At 39.5% G+C, this 19,156-nt stretch overlaps 1 protein-coding gene across 5 annotated transcripts in view; it reads right to left on the bottom strand.

Moving 5' to 3' along the window:
* The window catches only part of EXOC4 (exocyst complex component 4), an 830,578-nt gene that overhangs the window by 776,720 nt on the left and 34,702 nt on the right, over positions 1–19,156 (bottom strand). For all 5 annotated transcript variants that reach the window (XM_004382687.2, XM_023737127.1, XM_023737128.1 and 2 more), the window contains exon 3: positions 17,211–17,405. In XM_004382687.2, coding sequence (XP_004382744.1) covers positions 17,211–17,405 — 195 coding nt within the window. The remainder of the gene's footprint in view (positions 1–17,210; positions 17,406–19,156) is intronic.

Genomic DNA, 19,156 nt, shown 5'->3' with positions numbered 1-19,156 from the left:
AGAAACTATTTGTTCTGTAAGCCTTCACCTGAAGTACAATAAAATATAATAAATAAATAAATAAATAAAAAGACCTCAGCATTCATTACTGCCAGACCTAAGTTGTTAATGCTCAACGTAGTCGACCGTACATTTTTAATATTGTCATAAATGTGAAATGTTGGATAATGAGATAGTCAAAGAGTGAGGAGAAGTTGTACTGTTTTTATAGGTCAAAAATCATCAAATACTGGCTATTTCATATGGTTCAACCTAACAGTTGTAAGACCAGTTCTGCAAGCTTTGGTGCATCTAGGACACAACAGTGCTCTTTGCAGAACATTGTGACCTTTATAGAGTCCTATAAACTAGGAATAATTGTACTCCTAGATAAACTAGGAATAATTTTACTACTAGAATATAACTCTGTATTACATAAAACCTGTGACAAGAAACCACAATCACGTGAACCCATGTTCACAAAAATCCCATCTATTAAACTTGACAATGGCATCCACTCAACCGTGTTTACAGCACGACACTACTCACTGCAGGGGACAAAAGTAGGGGCTGGCTTAGACTGGTCTTCATGCAAAAACATGAGGAGAGGGAGAGTGGAGACCTTCAAGGATGAATAAAGGGAATCCATTCGAGGCTCAGGGCTACAGTAAAGGCTTGGGGATGTCTTACGGGATCTAGAGGAAAAACAGAATCTCTGATTCTAGCTTCACTGGGAAAGACCAAGACAGTGTGGCTCCCCGTGGCTCAGCTTTGCCACTGACTGAAGCCCTAAAGGCTATTGACAGTTTGGTACTTAAGACAGACATCCCAAGATAGCTGCATTATAAGGCAAGGCCAAGCGCCTGAAGCAAGAACACTTTTTTCCCCAGACTGCTCAACCTGTATCCTAATCAACAGTGATCAAATCAGGCAATCAAAAATGCCCATTCTTAAATCAGTCTGAAAACATCCTATCGATCAGACCCATTCAGGTGCCCCTTCTCCCTACACTGCAGACTCAGCGTCCTTTTGCCATTAAAGTCGAGATACTGTCTACCTACCTTCCATTCTCCCTTCATTACTGCCAGGGTTATTGCATGTTTTCATTTCATAAACCTTCATCAGCTCAAATGAAGGGTTGTTATTAGTTGAGCTAACAGCCAAATGATAATGCTCCAGAGAGATCTTGGTGCTTGTTGGTGCATTAACAAACAGAGGTGAAGGGCCGAGGTCAAGCATGTGTCGATGTAAATGAAGCGATATTAGGTACTAAGGGCTTAATACAATAGACTGCCTGGGAGATAATGGAATTTACAGGATAAAGCAAATAAGGTGAAGTTATTGATAAGTGAAAAGAAGGAGGGGGACCTGGACGATAAAGTGCTGTCAAGGAAAAGACCTTCAGTTGGTGAATTGCCTCTTTAAAAGAATCTTCAAATCTATCTTAGAAAACAAAACTCAAAAGAGATGAAATGTAACTTCTAGCTCCATGAAAGAACTCACCCCATTACTGTCATGAAACACAGACTTGCACTAAAAGCCTATCACTTTATTAAGCCATTCTTATGCTTTCTTTGGGTTTTTTGTTTTTCTTTTTCCCTTTTATTTTGCTTTGTTTTGTTTTGCCATAAAGGTCAGGGCATTGGACTACAAATAATTCCCAGACTGTATTAAAAAGTCATCTGTTTTTGTTTGTTTCGTTTTTTTTCTCCCCTCCTGAAACACTGGGGAAGCCAGGCCTTCTAAAATATTTTATCAGCCCAAGCCTCACAGAATCACAGTATCTGAGATATGAAATGTAAGAAGTTTCTTTTATAAGGGAACTTAAAGGTTGTCAAGTCTGGGGCCCCACCCCAATTTTACAGATTAAAAAAAGTGAGGCCTAGAAATGTACTTTTTCTTCTTAACCTTTATTTTACCTTTGAGTTACTGAAGTAATACATATTCAATCAAAAAAAAAAAAAAAAAAAACTTCGAAAAACACAAAAGAAAAAGATGGTCCATATTGTCTCAACAAATATTACATATAATACTTTTTGACCTGACTACTTTCAATCATTTTTCAACACAAAAGTTTTTACAAAAACTCTATTATTTTAAACATGCTTTTTTCATTTGGCAATACATTGGGAACATTTGCCCATCACTAAATATCACAGGACATTTGGTGGTTCCACAGCATTCTACAATATGATTACACCACAAATGATTTAAACAATTCTGTACCCTTAAGAGGTTGCTAATTTTTTTATTTTCATAAATCCTACTGAAATAAACATTCTTGTATACATATTTCTGAATAACCCACCCCCGCAAAAAAAAAGTTGTTGTCCAGTCGATTCTAACGCATGGCAACTCCAGGGGTCTCATAGTAGAACTGTGCTCTGCAGGGTTTTCAATGGCTGTGATCTTTCAGAATCAGATTGCCAGGGCTTTCTAACAAGGTGCTTCTGGGTGGATTCAAATCGACAACCTTTTGGTTAGTAGCCAAGCGCTTAACCATTCGCAACACCCAAGGACTCCCTATTTCTGAATACATAAATTTCTTCTTTCCTTAAGAGAAAATTCTAAAAGTAGAATTCTAATTCCAAAATTATGCACATATTTAGGGCTTCTCATGCATAATGCCAAATTAAGAGCCTTATATCTTCTAGATGGCCTTATAACATATGTTCACAACTACTTCCCTAATGAAATTAAACTATACCTAACACCTTAGAAGAAAACTAACGTGAACTATTAAAATCCCACAAAGGAATGTGACAGGAATATGGCTTTTTGCATTTTGAGAGCTAGGCAACCACAGGTCATTAGTATGGGGATGAATCGCAGAGAAAACAGACATCTTTAACAAGATCCTCCTATCTGTCAAGTCAAGCAAAAGTCACTGATCAACATTCTCAGACCATTATAAAGGTGAGATGGGGGCTCCCATCAACAACCTGGGCAGCCACAGTTGCAATTTATACACGTATGTGGTTCCCATCTGGCTACAGTGACACCGACTGATCAATTAAACAACTCTTCAAGGAAGTCTATATGTGAAATTCAAGGAAGTCCAGAGACATCATGGAGGATGTCAGCAAAGGACTTAGATCATTGACTTAGATCACTCCTCCTACAGACTCAAGTGTGTTAACACACACACACACACACACCCACACCCACACCCACACCCCTTGGTGTAGTTTATCTGACTATAACAACTAGGTATCACGTAGGGCAGAAATGCTGCTGAGTGTAAACAAGCTCCACACTATCCCTTTTTACCTGGAATTGGGCGATAGTAATAATGATGATGATACCTACATTATCTTAAATGTGTACACTGCTTTCTACTTTACAAAACACTCTACAGATGAGGATACGAAAAAACAGGGAAGGAGAGTGATTCCTTTGTCTACAGTTACAGAACTGGTGAGTTGTTAAGTCAGAACTCGAACGAAGACTTTCTCGCTTTTAGATCCATTTTGTTTCCACTGTAACAACACACTGTACCTAGCCACCACTTGTCACTTAATAAATCAGTGCCCCATTTTCAATCCATTAAATCCCTGCAATAAATCAGATAAGAATCCACAGCAAAGATACAGGAATCAGACCGTCAAAATAAAAAAGGTGAAAACAACAGCTCCGAGGACTAGAAGTCAGCCCGAACCTGGGGAAGCATCTCCTTTAACCACTAAACTAAACTCCTTCTGACCAAATCACCAGGATATAAAATCAGAATCAAATCCAAATACTCATCAGCTCTATTCCAACGCTGCAATAGAGGACGGCAACAAAGTAACTTCAGCCAAACAATAGCATTTTTGCATAAAATGGGAATATCTCCATGTAATATCTGTCTTATACAAATACGGGGTTTCTAACTACCTAGAGCCGGTGTTAAATGAACTCCAGGACAATCTGTTCAGCTCGATTTTTGGAGCCCTGGTGGTTCAGTGCTTAACAGCTCAGATACTAACCAAAAGGTTATCAGCAGTTCAAATCTACCAGCCGCTCCTTGGAAACCCTATGGGGCACAGTTCTGCTCTGTCCTATAGGGTCACTATGAGTTGGAATTGACTCAACGGCAATGGTTTTTTGTTTTTGTTTTTTTTTCCTATTCCATAGCAGAAGCTATACCCTACACCAACCATTCCAAATTTGTCCCTATCTTGGTATCACTGAGGAGTTTCACTAACTACTGAAGCCCAGGGCCTGCCCCCAGAGACTCTGATTTCATCAGTATAGGGTGTGGCCTGGCCCTAACAATTCTTGAAAGACGCCCTAATGTGCACACCAGTTTGGGAATCACTGCCAGACAGCCAAGCCAGCCTGTAGAAAATTGCTGAACCTCATATGGTTTAGTGCAATAAAATAAAATTTCTCTTTGCTTTAAAATAAAAGAGGCAACTGAATAGCAGATAAAAGAGCAAAACAAAAGAGAAGAAAAGCTAATACAATACCCACGGTCCTATCAAACAGTCTGACTTTTAGAAACCCCAGCCTGCAAAAACAAATATAAATAAAAAGGGCTTTGAGCGCAAGAAAAACAGTTGCTACAAAGTCCTATACTTTTACTCTATCAGAGAAAAACAAAGCTGCCTCATTAAGCCTACTCACTTAATTTTGGACATACAAATCAAGGTTATTTCTTTTACAGCTGTATTTTCAGCTTTTCCTAGATCTAGCTGAAGAAAAGAGCAGATGTAGGCGTTTGAGGGAATGAAGAGGCCACAAGTGTAGCTAGAAGCAGCTACATCTCACCATCCTATTTAAAATAGCAAACCACACCAACCCCACCTTCACCCCCAGGATTCATGGCCCCCAGGATTCATGGCTCCCAGGATTCATGGCTCCCGTTCTGGTGGTATTTTTCTCCATAGTACCAAAAAACCAAAGCTGTTGCTGTCAAGTCGATTCCAACTCATAGCGACTCTACAGTACCTATCATAACAGGAGATACGGTTTACTTGTTCATCATCTGTCTCTCCTCACTACCATGGAAGTTCCTTTCAGTTGAGGGCCACGTACCAACAACAAAACTGATCAACAGACTCATCGCCACGTGTTGCTGTTGTTGTTAGGTGCTGTCGAGTCGCTTCTGACTCATCCCCCTACGTACAACAGAAGAGAACACTGCTTGCTCTCGCGCCATCCTCACAATCGTTGTTATGCTTAAGTCCGTTGTTGCAACCACTGTGTCAATCCATCTTGTTGAGGGTCTTCCTCTTTTTCGATGACCCTCTACTTTACCAAGCATGATGTCCTTCTCCAGGGACTGATCCCTCCTGATGATATGTCCAAAGTACGGGAGACATAACTCGCTGTCTTTGCTTCTAAGGAGCATTCTGGTTGTACTTCTTCTAAGACACATGTTAGAGATCCACTAATTTGTGCCAACAGTGCAATACATGTGCCAGACTCTTTCCTGATAAATTATCAGTATAGAATGCTGTTCAATATTCATGTGTTTTAACAATGATTATTCCATTATTGGCCAGTGATGTGTTATTTATCATTTTGTGGAGAAATCTACATGGAACATCAAAACATTTTTACAGAGCCACTGAACCACTTGCAGGTAAAATCCAACGAGTTCACTAGAATTTTCCAGTTTCTGATATTTATAGAACTTTCACATCAGTATCACTCCCAAAGTCATGATGAGAAAAAAAGCCCCATTAATCTCAGAAACTTTCAAGTCAGAGAAAAGGGATGTGTGCTTTGGTCCCTTTTTTCCTTACTTGTATTTTAATCATTTGATAGTGGAGGCACGATCACCGCCCCCACCACCACCCCCCTGTCCACAGGAAGAGAAAATAAGAATTAGTCTATTTGTTAACAGGAAACCCTGGTAGCATAGTGGTTAAGAGCTACAGCTGCTAACCAAACGGTGGGCAGTTCAAACCCACTAGGCGCTTCTTGGAAACCCTATGGGGCAGTTCTACCCTGCCCTATAGGGTCGCCATGAGTTGGAATCAATTTGACGGCAATGGGTTTGGTTTTGGTTTTATTTGTTAATGACATGGTTTTACTGGCACAAATAGGAGTGATCTCATTGGTCAACTGGTGCTGCTATCTGATCACTGACAGAATCACTTGATATCAACTACTCTAACACTAAAATCAACACTGTCAATAAGCACCCTCCAATACTGAATAGGCTTAGATCTAATTACGGTACCCAGCAGATAAACAAGCTCATCCTGGATAGTTTGCCAGCAAGTTACACTGGTTTTAGAGAGTCAGTGGGTACCCTATGAACATATACCTAATGCAGGTCTGCATGCTGCTATGGTGCTGAACAAGTTTCAGCAGAGCTTCCAGACTATGACAGACTAAGAAGAAAGGCCTGGTGATCTACTTCCAAAAATCAATGAAAACCCTACAGTACGCATGGGGCTGCCTCTAGTCAGGGGCCAACTAAATGACAGCTAATGACAACAGGCTACCTCGGTGACTGATGGCACAAAATCTGTAGTCTGTCCATGCCAAAGCCCAACGATTGGGGCACAGAACTTTGGGGTCTTGCTCCCACACCTGTGCATGTGTTAGAGCAGACTAGAATGGTTTTCTGAGAAAAATCCTATCTCTGCCTGCAGGAGTTCCTTTAACTGTATAAAAGGTAGGCTAGTCTTTTTTTCAAGTACATGTCCATGTTGGGCCAAGAACAACAGGAGTAACGTGTAACCTAGCTCTATCTTCAACTATTTTACTAGCTCAAACTAAGTACACTGTCCACGCCTTACACACGTTTTAATATTTCATTTAATCCCATCAACAACTCTTGGAGGATATACATCATCAACCCCAACTCAGCAAAGACAAGTAAAACCAAACCAAAAAAACCAAACCCACTGCTGTCGAGTAGATCCCAACTCTGAGGGACCCTAGAGGACAGAGCAGAACAGCCCCATAGTGTTTCTAAGGCTGTAACCTTTACAGGAGCAGACTGTCACATCTTTATCCCACGGAGCAGCTGGTAGGTTCAAACCGCTGACCCTTCAGTTAGCAGCTGAGCGCTTAACTACTGCAAATCATCCAGCTAGTAAGAGTCCAAGCTGGGATTCAAGCACAGGTTCAACTGACCCAAACGAAGACCATGCTCACATTCATAACCCTGAATGTCGCCCAACAACTGCAAAGACACTTGCAAACCGGAAATATCACAAAACATAATTACTTTTACTACAGGAGTTTAGAAAACTATACAATTAAGTAGCTGCCTCACTCACTTTATCTCCGCTGTGGTCACACTGTCAGTGTAAGTGAAATAATTCCACCCTACTATTCTCTCAGCAAAGCACTCTGGGGTCCTCTGGGAAGAAGGCAGCTACATAAATACAAGTTATTATTACAATTATCGTAATAATCCTTACCTGACTACACAGCTATATATTCTTTTTTTTAAAGGCATATAAATAAAAAGAGACAAAATGATTAAGAGACATTCAAAATCTACAATCTAAGGCCGGCTTAGAAATGAAAAAGATTACTTTAGTCACAAGCCTCGTCACTGTCAGCTAAAGCACGGGCTTGGTTTTCACCGATTGACTGCAATTATGTATTGACTTCTATGGGTTGATAAATCAGAACTTGAGTTAAGTGGTTTTCAAAGCTCATCTGTGCAATTTATTTTGATGCAGACTTCTACACAAATTTCCCTTAAAAAAAAAAAAAGTTCATAAAAGTATTAACTATCATGAAATACCTTCCTGGCTAGCTCACACTACTGGGAAGAAGCTGCTATTCTTATATTAATAATTCTTCCCAGAATTAATCAGTCAGTGTACATTAGAACCAGCAGCTGGAGTGTTTCGAGTGATAATGAAACCTGTAACAAGGCTTCTTCGGCCGTCTTTTCAAGACAATAAGGGAATTAAAATTTCAATTTAAATGCAGAGGTTTGAAACACGCTTCACTGGCAAAATTACTTCAATTAATGTGAGTGGAATACAAAGGACAGACTGCAGAAATGTGACGCGGCAACCAGAAATTATGTCGTTAATGTGCTTGCATCAGTCCAGCACAATGACTGTAAAGGTCTAATTTATACCGTACATATCACAAAGCTACAGGCTACAATATTAATCAAGTCTTCGATTTCAGCGTGATGGATACAGGCTTCTTGTTGGATCACTCTAAGCTTTTCATAAGCCAACAGCAGCTGTTTACCTTGAAGAAGGAAACAAAAGGCCAAGCCTATTTGCAGACACCCCCTGTCATGACAATTTAATTATTTCATGCAATACTCAGGTTATCATATCAAAAATAAATAACTATCCTATCTAGAAGCCAAGCCTAGAGCTATCAGGCCAGTCGGATGGTGAAACAGAGAGAGCAGGCCGGCGAGAGCCACGGTTGCCGCTGATTTATTTACTCTGGATTTATTAACCTGTACTGAACGTGGATTAAATTTACTGGGCAGCTGCACCTGCCTTCAAACGGATATTCAAAACCTTTTGATAAACAAATCCAAGGAGGTCAGAGGGTTTTGAAAGACTAGATTGTTTTTTCTTCATTTTCCTCTGATATCTTTTAGCAAAGATTTCCTTTTGGACCCTTGAGATGCCTCAAGTAGACTGTACTTCTAATAGCATACAACCATGGCGAAAGGAAATGTGATTATTTTTTCATATGAAGTCCATTGAAGGAACAATTATAGACCTTACCGTTCACTCTTATATACAAAGGACCAAATTGAAGAATATTTCCAACCTTTCAAACGCACCTTAAATCCTATCTCCATGAAATCTTCCTTGTATACTGGGATATGCTGACTACTGCCCAAACTATGCAAAACAACTGCATCATCTGAAAAATGGGGATGAGATCAGAAACCGATCTCTCATAGGGTTGCCGAGAAAATGAAATGAGTTAATAAATGTTAACATACCTAAAATGGTACCAACACATAGGGAATGCTCAGTAAATATTAGCCATGATTATAATTATTGTTGTTGTTGTTCATTTAAATACTACAAAAAGGAAAGATGAGGAACTAGAAAACCTTGCCATTAAAAACCAACCAGAGAAGAAACGAGAGACCAGAGCTCCTAGAGAGTTGTATTAAAACCCTTTCATGACAAAATAATAAATGTTGGAGAGGTTGTGGAGAGACTGCAATACTTATGCACTGCTGGTGGGAATGTAAAATGGTACAACCACTTTGGAAACAAAAGCTAGAAATAGAAATACCATACGATTGCATAATCCCACTCCTAGGAATATACCTGAGAGAAATAAGAGCCATCACATGAATAGACATGTGCACACCCGTGTTTGCTGCAGCACTACCCACAACAGCAAAAAGATGGAAGCAACCTAAGTGCCCAACAACAGACAAGTGGATAAACAAATTATGGTACATACACACAATGGAACACTATGCAACAACCAAGAACAATGACGAATCCAGGAAACATCTCACAACATAGATGAATCTGAAGGGCTGAGTGAAATTAGTCACAAAAAGACAAATATTGTGTGAGACCACTATCATAAGATCTCAAGAAAAGGTTTAAACACAGAAGAAAACATTCTTTGATGGTTATGATGGTGGGGAGGAGGGAGAGAGGAATTCACTAACTAGATAGTAGACAAGGATCAACTTTGGTGAATGGAATACACAATACAGGGGAAGTCAAAACAACTGGACCAAAGCAAAAGCTAAAAAGTTTTATGAACACATCCAAACATTTTGACGGACAGAGTAGCTGGGGCTTGGGGACCATAGTTTCAGGGGACATCTAGGTCAACTGGCATAACAAAGTTTATTAAGAAAATGTTCTGCATCTCACTTCAGTGAGTGGTGTCCGGGATCTTAAAAGCTTGCAAGCAGCCACCTGAGATGTATCAATTGGTCTTATCCCACTTGGAGCAAAGGAGAATAAAGAAAGCCAAAGACACAAAGAAAATATTAGCTCAAGAGGCTAAAGAACCACACGAACCAGAGACCCCACCAGCCTGGGACCAGAAGAACTAGATGGTGCCTGGCTACTACCAATGACCACCCTAACAGTGAACACAACAGAGAGTCCCGGACAGAGCGGAGAAAAGTGTGCAGCAGAACTCAAATTCATGTAAAAAGACCAGACATAATGGTCTGACAGAGACTGGAGGAACCCCCAAAACTATGGCCCCTGGCTGCTCTGTTAACCCAGAACTGAAACCATTCCCGAAGCCCACTCTTCAGGCAAAGATTAGACAGGACTATAAAACAAAAAATAACACACATGAGGAGTGTGCTTCTTAGCTCAATCAGACACATGAGACCAAATGCTTTCACCTAAAGCACAATAAAAATAAAAAAACCTTTCATGATCTTTGGGATATATGGTTACCCACCTACATTTTCCTCCTCTCAGGTTTCTTGGGACCCTACTTTTCCAACTAAGTATTTGCTGCCCTCCAGTGAGGACTTGTGTAACAGTAAAAAATGAAAGAAACATTTGTTGGCGCAAAATAGCTGGGATATCAAGCTTAAATGTAAGGTAGCATATCCAGGAAGCGTGATTGGATAAAACCTCTGTCTCTTGTGGCTTTTGTACAGCTAGATAAGCCTTGTAAGCATATTTATGGTATCCGTGTGATCGTTAGGGAGCCCTGGTAGGTTTGTTTTGGGTTTTTTCGTCATGTTTGGAAAACCAGAGGTGCCCAGTGTAACCAAGTGGAAGCAATAAATCCTGCCACCCATGACTGGTGGGCCAGACAGGCGCCTACCAATCATGGCACCAGAATACTCACCAAGTTTTGTGGTACCCATGTGTCATAGATTGAATTGTGCCCCCCCCCCCGCCAAAAAATGTGTGTATCAATTTGGCTAGGCCATGATTCCCAGTGTTGTGTGGTTGTCCTCCATTTTGTGATTGTAATTTTACATTAAAGAGGATTAGGGTGGGATTGTAACACCACCCCAACCCAGGTCACATCCCTAATCCAATGTAAAGGGAGTTTCCCTGGGGTGTGGCCTGCACCATCTTTTATCTCTTGTAAGAGATAAAAGGAAAGGGAAGCAAGTGGAGAGAGGAGGACCTCATACCACCAAGAAAGCAGTGCCAGGAGCAGAGCGCATCCTATGGACCCGGGGTTCCCGTACAGAGAAGCTCCCAGTCCAGGTGAAGACTGATGACATGGACCTTCCTCCAGAACTGACAGAGAAAGCATAACTCTGGAGTTGATGCCCTGAATCTGGACTTGTAGTCTACTGGACTATGAGAGAATAAACTTCTCTTTGTTAAAGCCATCCATTCGTGGTATTTCTGTTAGAGCAGCACTAGATGACTAAGACACCATATATCCCCATATAATACTTCTCAAAATCTATATTATCAACCAAAAATTTAAACACATGCAATGACTCAGCATGCTTCCATTAATGGGAACACATGGTATCAACAAAAAATTCAAAGTAGAAAATAACTGGGTCTTGAAAGGGTTTTAAGGTCTTTCATATCATCACATATTTGGCTAATATTTTATGATCTCTGATTATATAGGCTCCACCATGCTAGGTACCAGTTGTCTTTGAGTCAACGTAATTGCTGGCAACCCCATGTATGCCAGAATAGAACTGTGCTCCCTGACTAATTTGTTGGAAATAGATCTCCAGGCCTTTCTTTCAAGGTGATTCTGGGAGGACTTGAATCTCCAAACTTTCAGTTAGCAGCCAAGTACGTTCACCATTAGTATCACCCAGCAGAGTTTCTAGTCTAAGACAGACTAAGAAGAAAACCCTGGCGATCAACTTCCGAAAATCAGCCAATGAAAACCTTATGCATCATAATGGTCCTCTATTTGTGTGGGGTCGCCATAAGTCAGGGGCCGAGTGGAGTTGGGGCCAACTTGATGGCACCTAACAACAACATGCTAGGTACAAGACAGAGAAAAATAGATAAGATACAGCCCCTGCTCTGCCACACAAACAAAAGCAATTACATTACAGTGAAATACATGCACTTTATGGAAACATAAAGACAAGCAGTAACTACCTAGAACATTCAGAGAATTGATGAAATTTGAGTCAAGTCTCAAAGAATAAATTATTATGTTCCAGGCACACAGGATTGAGAACAGGTTCAGGGAAATATGTAGTCAATTAAAAAACAAAAGTCAACTGCATCCCTATACACCAGCAACAAATAATTAGAAACTGTAATTAATAAAGAGCTACTGTTTAAAAAGCAACAAAAGTTATAGGATATGCAGAAATAAATCTAACAAAATTTGTGTAAGACTTCTAAGAATACATAACTAACCATTATTAAATGATATAAATTAATACTTCAGTAAAGGAGAGACTATGTTCACTGATTAAAAAAAAATAAAAACAAACCTGTTGCCATTGAGTTGATTCTGACTCACAGAGACCCTATAGGACAGAGTAGCATCACCCCAAAGGGTTTCCACGAAGCAGCTGGTGGATTTGAACTGCTGACCTTTTTGGTTAGCAGCCAAGCTCTAAACCACTGCACCACAGGAAAACTCAATATTGCAAAGATGACATGCTCTTAAATTCAATGCAATTCTGATCAAAATCCCATCATATTTTTTGTGGAGCATGACAAGCTGATTCTAAAATTCATACAGAAGAGTAAGGGGACAAGAATACCACAGACAATTTTGAACACCAAGGTGAGGGAACATATTCAATAGTTACCAAAATATACTATAAAGCTACAGTAATAAAAACAGCATGGCTTTGGTGCAGGGACAGATAAGACCAAATGAACAAAATGAAGAGCATAAAAACATACCCATGCATATGTGAAAACTTGGTATGTGACCAAGATGGCATTATAAATCAGCAAGAAAAGGATTCAATAAATGGTCTGAACAAACTTGCTATTTATATAGAAGAAAGATAAAATTAGATCCCTAGTTCATACCATCTATAAAAATAGATCCCAGATGAATTAAAAATGAAAATATAGGAGATTCTTTTTATGGCATCAAGAAAAGATTTCTTAAACAAAAATCACTACTGTAAAGGAAAAACAATGAGAAATTAATTTTATTGCATTAAAATTTAAAACTTCTTTATGAGGAGAAACAAATAAACAAAGTAAAAAAGATAAAGTACAAACTGGAAGGAGATATTTGCAGTCCATCTAACGGATAAAGGATTAATATCCAGAATACATAAAGAATTCCTACAAATAGGAAAAAAAGAAATGAAGCCCAACAGAAAAAAATAAGCAAAGGATATGAATAGGCAATTCACAAAGGAATAAAACTAAATGGTCAATATAAAAAGATGCTCAATCTTACTAATTATCAAAGAAACACAACTTTAAACTAAGTAAGATATTATTTTACAACAGTCAGAATGGCAAGAAATAGTAAGTCTAATATACACATGTTGGAGAGGATGTGGACCAAACAGAAATTGTGGTGGGAACATAACCGATTTAAACATTTTGGAGAGCAAATTGGTAATACCTAGTAGAGGCAAAAATATGTACACCTTACATCCAGCAATTCCATGTTTAGGTATCTATCCTGGGAATACTATCCCACATGTCCTTAAAGAGACAAATATGTACAAGGAAATTCACTGAGGCATGGTTGGAAGAGTAAAAAAGGCAGGGAAAACCTATCTGTATCTTAATAACTTATTCACACAATTAAAAACTATACCGGAATTTAAATAAATGAACTATATAAATCAACAGAAATACATCTCAAAAAAAAATACTGACTGAAAAAAAGGCAAGTTGAATGATGATACATAATGACTCTATTTAAATTTTAAATACTACAAACATGATACATTATGTTTGGATATATAAACATAGGAAAAGTACAAAAATGTACTTTTACAAACTTCATATCAACTTTAGCAGAGAAACTACCTCTGGATAGAGTAAGAGAATGGATGGAAGTAGGTGTAACTTTTTAAGACATCTGAAGACATGGAAAACAATAAAATTTTTATGGTGGGCTCATAGCTGTTGTGCTATATCGTTTTCTAAACTTTCCTGTATATTTGAAAAGTTCATAATTAAAATTTTTTAAAATTTAAAGAAAATGAACAAGGACAGACAGACACATGAAGGAGGAGTCTGGCATATTCAAGAACAGTAAGTATCTGATCAAATTGGTATTTTTTAATGATGTACCTTTCAACCATTCTTTAGGTCTGCTAGAAGAGAATACAGGAAGTATTAAAGCCAAACAAACATCAACCTATATCAACATGCATTCACACAAGTAATTTAATTGACCTACACAGTGATGGCATTACACAAACACAAAAATAAGTCAACTGTGCAATGCTTTACAATTTAAAATAAGCTTTCACATCCATAATCTCAACTGATCCTCATAATAAACATGTCTAAAGAAATTGAGACTTGGAAATTGTTGAATAACTTACCTAACCTTTATTAAGCTAGCACGGTGGAACTAGGAATTATATAAATATGAATTATATTCCCACTTTATATCAAACAGTATTATCGGTTCTGATATGAATGTGTTACTTTCACCTCTCTTGACGGATTCGCAAAAACATCACAATTCTTTGCTTTACATCTGTTGAATACAGAGAGTTGAAAACAGGAGGGATAGAGGTTAAGTGATAAGCGAGGGCCTTTCCTCACTGATGGAATCAGGAAAACCCTGCTGTCACCCACATTCCCTGTCACTGCCAGTAAATCCACTGCCATCGAGTCGATTCCAACTCATGATATACATCATTGCCAACACACACCTATAAATGATAACCACTCTCCCTGTCACACAAACCTAAAACATGTTTCATTCTGAGTCCTTTACCACCTCCCAATAGCCACACCCTCTCTCCTCACCAGACATCCACTCATTCTGATCCAAAGCACTTAAAAGTAGGGAAAAAATGACTAAAACACTCTTATACCATACCAAGAACTCTTTGATGTCTAAAACTATGCTTAATGTTTTAAAATACTCCATAAATGTGTTATTCCCACCTTTTGTCTTCTTAACTCCTGATAACTGTCACACTGCCTCTGACTTCTGATGCCTAATTTTCCCTTCAATCCACGTTCTACCAGAGGCCAGGTAAAACAATTTAAGCAGTAGAGTAGGCACGCAATGTTTCCTCAACGCATCAATATTTCCCATGTCTGGGAAATTGTCTCACATACTCACCCTTTTCTGAGGGTAACTGCTCTTCCTCCCCACCCTACCCTCCACCATCCCAACTGCATTCAGTAAGAACTGGTAATCACAGTACCCAAGCTTGCTCAATCTAGGTCCCACCCCAGGGTTTTTGAATTAGAAAAAAAAAGATTCTTTTCCTCCCCAACCCCCCCAACAATTCCACCCCCACTCACAAGTGGGAGAAATCAGCCTACAGTAGAACAATGAGGAATCGTGCAGAGAGACCATACATGCAGCATCCCACATAGAGCCTGTCCCTTTAGCTCACTGGTTACCTGAGTCAAGCAACTGTTTTCACCTAAGATAGCTAGAACTGAATTTCTGAAACTTGCAACCAAAAACTTAAGGAAGTGTTCAACAAGGTCCTTAAGAAAAGTAAGTCAAAGAAATAAAGGACAGTACTCAGTACTGATTAGTCTTTAAGTAAATAAGTGAGCCCTTAAATAACAAAGACCATAAAACAAAAGTCTGAAATCCTAAAATGAACATAATTAACACAGAAATAAACTCTAAAAACCTATTTTTAATATGTGGCACTTGTTTAAAAGCAGGCCTACTCCAAAAAATCATGATCCAGATGGCTGTGTATGTGCCACATAAATATATACACATTTATCTATTCTGATTGCTGAATTTTGAAATATAATTTAGCACACATATGCATTCCTAATGCATAAACCAACAATAAAGCTGAAAGGTGATTCATTTTCTTCTGGTGGAATACCCTACAGCATGATATATGGTGATGTTGCTTTGAACAAGATACTGAAACTAACCTATTCTTTTGCCACTCGCAAGAGCAGACCATCATTGACCATCTTCCTGGTGAAAACTGGCCATTCATTCTGATCACATAACCAGGTTTTAATACATAATAGAAAATGATGACACCTTTCACCCCTTGGTTACCAAATTTCCATTAAAAGTTTCTGATGAAGGACTTTTATCAAAATGCTTCCAGAAAGTCCGAATGAATTAGAACCACTTAGATCATTTAACCTGTTTCCCCAACCAATCCCCCTCAGTGTTTTTTCCAGTGTTGCATCCAATCCAATTTGGAGAAACTAAGATAAGGGGCTTTCTTTCACCTGTGAAGAAAAAGTGAACAATCCAAAGTATGGGCTATAGCTTCATCTGCTACTGAGAGCTTCTGCAGTCCTGGACCAACTGTAATGAGATGGAAGTGAGGCTTGGGAGCAGCCCTCTCCGACAGCAACCAAAAACTCTTCGCTGCTGAGTTGATTCTGACTCAATGGTGACCCCATATGTGCACAGCAGAACTGCTCCATAGAGTTTTCTTGGCTGTAATCTTTACAGAAGCAAATCGTCAGACCTTTCTTCCACAGTGCACTGGGCGAGTCTGAACGGCCAGCCTTTAGGTTAGTAGTCAAGGGGAAACCGTTTGCACCCCCTGGGGACCTTCCAAGACCCACAGACCCCGGAAAACTGAGGGTTATTAGGGAGTAAAACCTGTATTCTTGTTTATTCGTCTTCTTGAAACACAGCCACATGCACTACTAATTGCAGCCTTCTCTGGATTTTCATTTCTAATTCAGAAAGTACCAGAACACACTGGATTAAGAGAGAAGCTGAAGGCTAGGCTGTAGAATACTCTTGCCTGACTAAAGTACTTCCGGTATTATTCACACAAAGAAAATTACTTTCTGTCTTAACAATTTAAAGGAAAAAGCAAAGTTCTAACATAAGAAATCCTTCAGACACTTTGAGGAACATCAGCTTTATAAAGCTCCAAAAACTCTCTCATGCAGATTTCATTTTTTAAAATGGGAGTCATTAACTATCTCCCGCTGAAGCTAACACCTCTCACTACTATTCTACGATGATTTAAGTACTGGTTTCTTATCATTATACCTCCTGCCGCTGTTCCAAAGGCAGACAATGCATAAATACTAATCACAACTACTTATCATTTCAAACACTGGGACTAGGAAAGGGACCACCCAGGCCTCACCTGAGAGGGCGTGGGCATCTCAAGTGGGCAGTGTGTAATAAGCTACATGCATTACAGAATTCAGAGAACAAAGGGAGTGTTTGCACAACTCTGCAGAAATAACCACCAGCACAAGCGAGTCTCTTACCAGCATGTCTGTGGCACTGAGATAGTGCTTGCTGGCCATGCACTGCTCCAGCTTTTGAGGCACTTGTTTGATATTCTCAATTTCATCCAGCAGGTTCAGGACATGCTTATGTTCAATTCCCTCAATCCACAGTTTCCGAAGCTCATCCCGTTTGCAATGCAACAGCATCTTGCATGAGAGAAGATTCTCTTTTACCTACAATGAAACAGAGTCAGTCTTGGGTCAGTCCAAAGTCTTGCAGCCTAAACCCGTAAGGAACCTGGTTAGTATTCCTCACTGGTACTTGCATATGTAATTCGCGCTCCCACTTAATCTGCTTGGTTGGTCGTCTTGCAAAATTTTAATCCTGGTTCTGACTCTAACTCACTTGGATGGGTCTTCGCCTCTCTGGGTCTGTAGTTTCTCTCCTGTGAAATGAGAAAACTATTCCAGACCTACCTTTGAGCAAATCTAGAAAAAATTACGAAGGATATAAAGCACTCTGAAAATACAAGTACCACATAAATGCTAATGTATCCAAAAGGAAAATCACTGATATGCGAGTCTATGCTCTTTTTCCTTCTCCACTCTGCCTTGCAGATTTCCTGTCCACCTGACAGAAGACCACTGGGTCCATCCTTCAGCTCTAGAACTTCAGCTGAAGTGCCCAACAAGGAAATGGGTATTCATCTCAACTGACTAAAATAAAAATAAACCTAGTTTCTAGAAAAGAGCAGACACATCAAGAGATAATCCCAAAATTAAAGGAACTTGGACATATCTAGGACTAAATTATTTTTTGCTGTGTATTCTGAATTCTAGATATTAAATAGGACAATCTCCGGCATCCCCATAGATTGGCAGAGTAGAGGGATGAGTGCAGGTCCACTGTGACAAGATAAAAGGGGAGGAGAGGAGCAGGAGGAGTGGCCACAGGGCACAGGATTAGAGGAAGTTTTTATTTTCTACCCTAATTAAAATTTTTCAATTTTTACAACACGGAAAAATAAAAAGAACCGCGACCTTTCACAATTCACAAGACTGCTTTCATACACTTTTGACAGTACTAACATGTATTTTAAGGAGCCCTGGTGGCACAGGGGTTAAGTGCTCAGCTGCTAACCAAAAGGTTGCAGTTCAAATCTACCAGCCGCTGCAGGAGAAAGATGTGGCAGTGTACTTCCATAAAGATTGCAGCCTTGGAAACCCTATGGGGCAGGTCTACTCTGTCCTATAGGGTCATTATGAGTCAGAATCGACTCTACAGCAATGGGTTTGGTTTTCTAACATGGATTTTTACTTAAATTAGAATTCAATATTTATTTACAGTTCGGTTTCCGGTTTTTGTTTTGAGGTAAAATTTACCCATAAATACATCTTAAGAGTACCATTTGATGGGTTTTAGCAGATGCAAACACCTGTATCACCCAAACCCTCGTCAATATGTAGGGCATTTTCCAAGACATGGAAAGGGCCACATAAACCAGAGACTGCATCAGCCTGAGACCAGAAGAACTAGATGGTACCCAGCTACCACCAATGACCGCCCTGACAGAGAACACAACAGAGAGTCCCTGATGGAGCAGGAGAAGAAGAGTGGGGTGCAGAACTCAAATTCTAGTAAAAGACCAGACTTAATGGTCTGAGACTGGAGGAACCCCAGAAAGCATGGCCCCCGGACTCTCTGTCAGCCCAGAACTAAAACCGTTCCCGACACCAACTCTTCAGACAAAGATTAGACTGGACTATGGGACATAAAAAATGATACTCATGAAGAAATGTGCTTCTTAGCTCAAGTAGATACATGAGACTAAATGGGCAGCTCCTGTTCAGAGGTGAGATGAGAAGACATAGAAGGTCAGGAGCTGGTTGAATGGACACGGGAAATCAGGGGTGGAAATGAGGAGTGTGCTGTCACAGTATAGGGAGAGCAATTAGGGTCACATAACAATGTATGTATAAATTTT

Source organism: Trichechus manatus, unplaced genomic scaffold (genome assembly GCF_000243295.1).
Source record: "Trichechus manatus latirostris isolate Lorelei unplaced genomic scaffold, TriManLat1.0 scaffold00097, whole genome shotgun sequence".
Lineage (NCBI taxonomy): Eukaryota > Metazoa > Chordata > Mammalia > Sirenia > Trichechidae > Trichechus > Trichechus manatus.
This window is presented reverse-complemented; position numbering and strand designations above follow the sequence as displayed.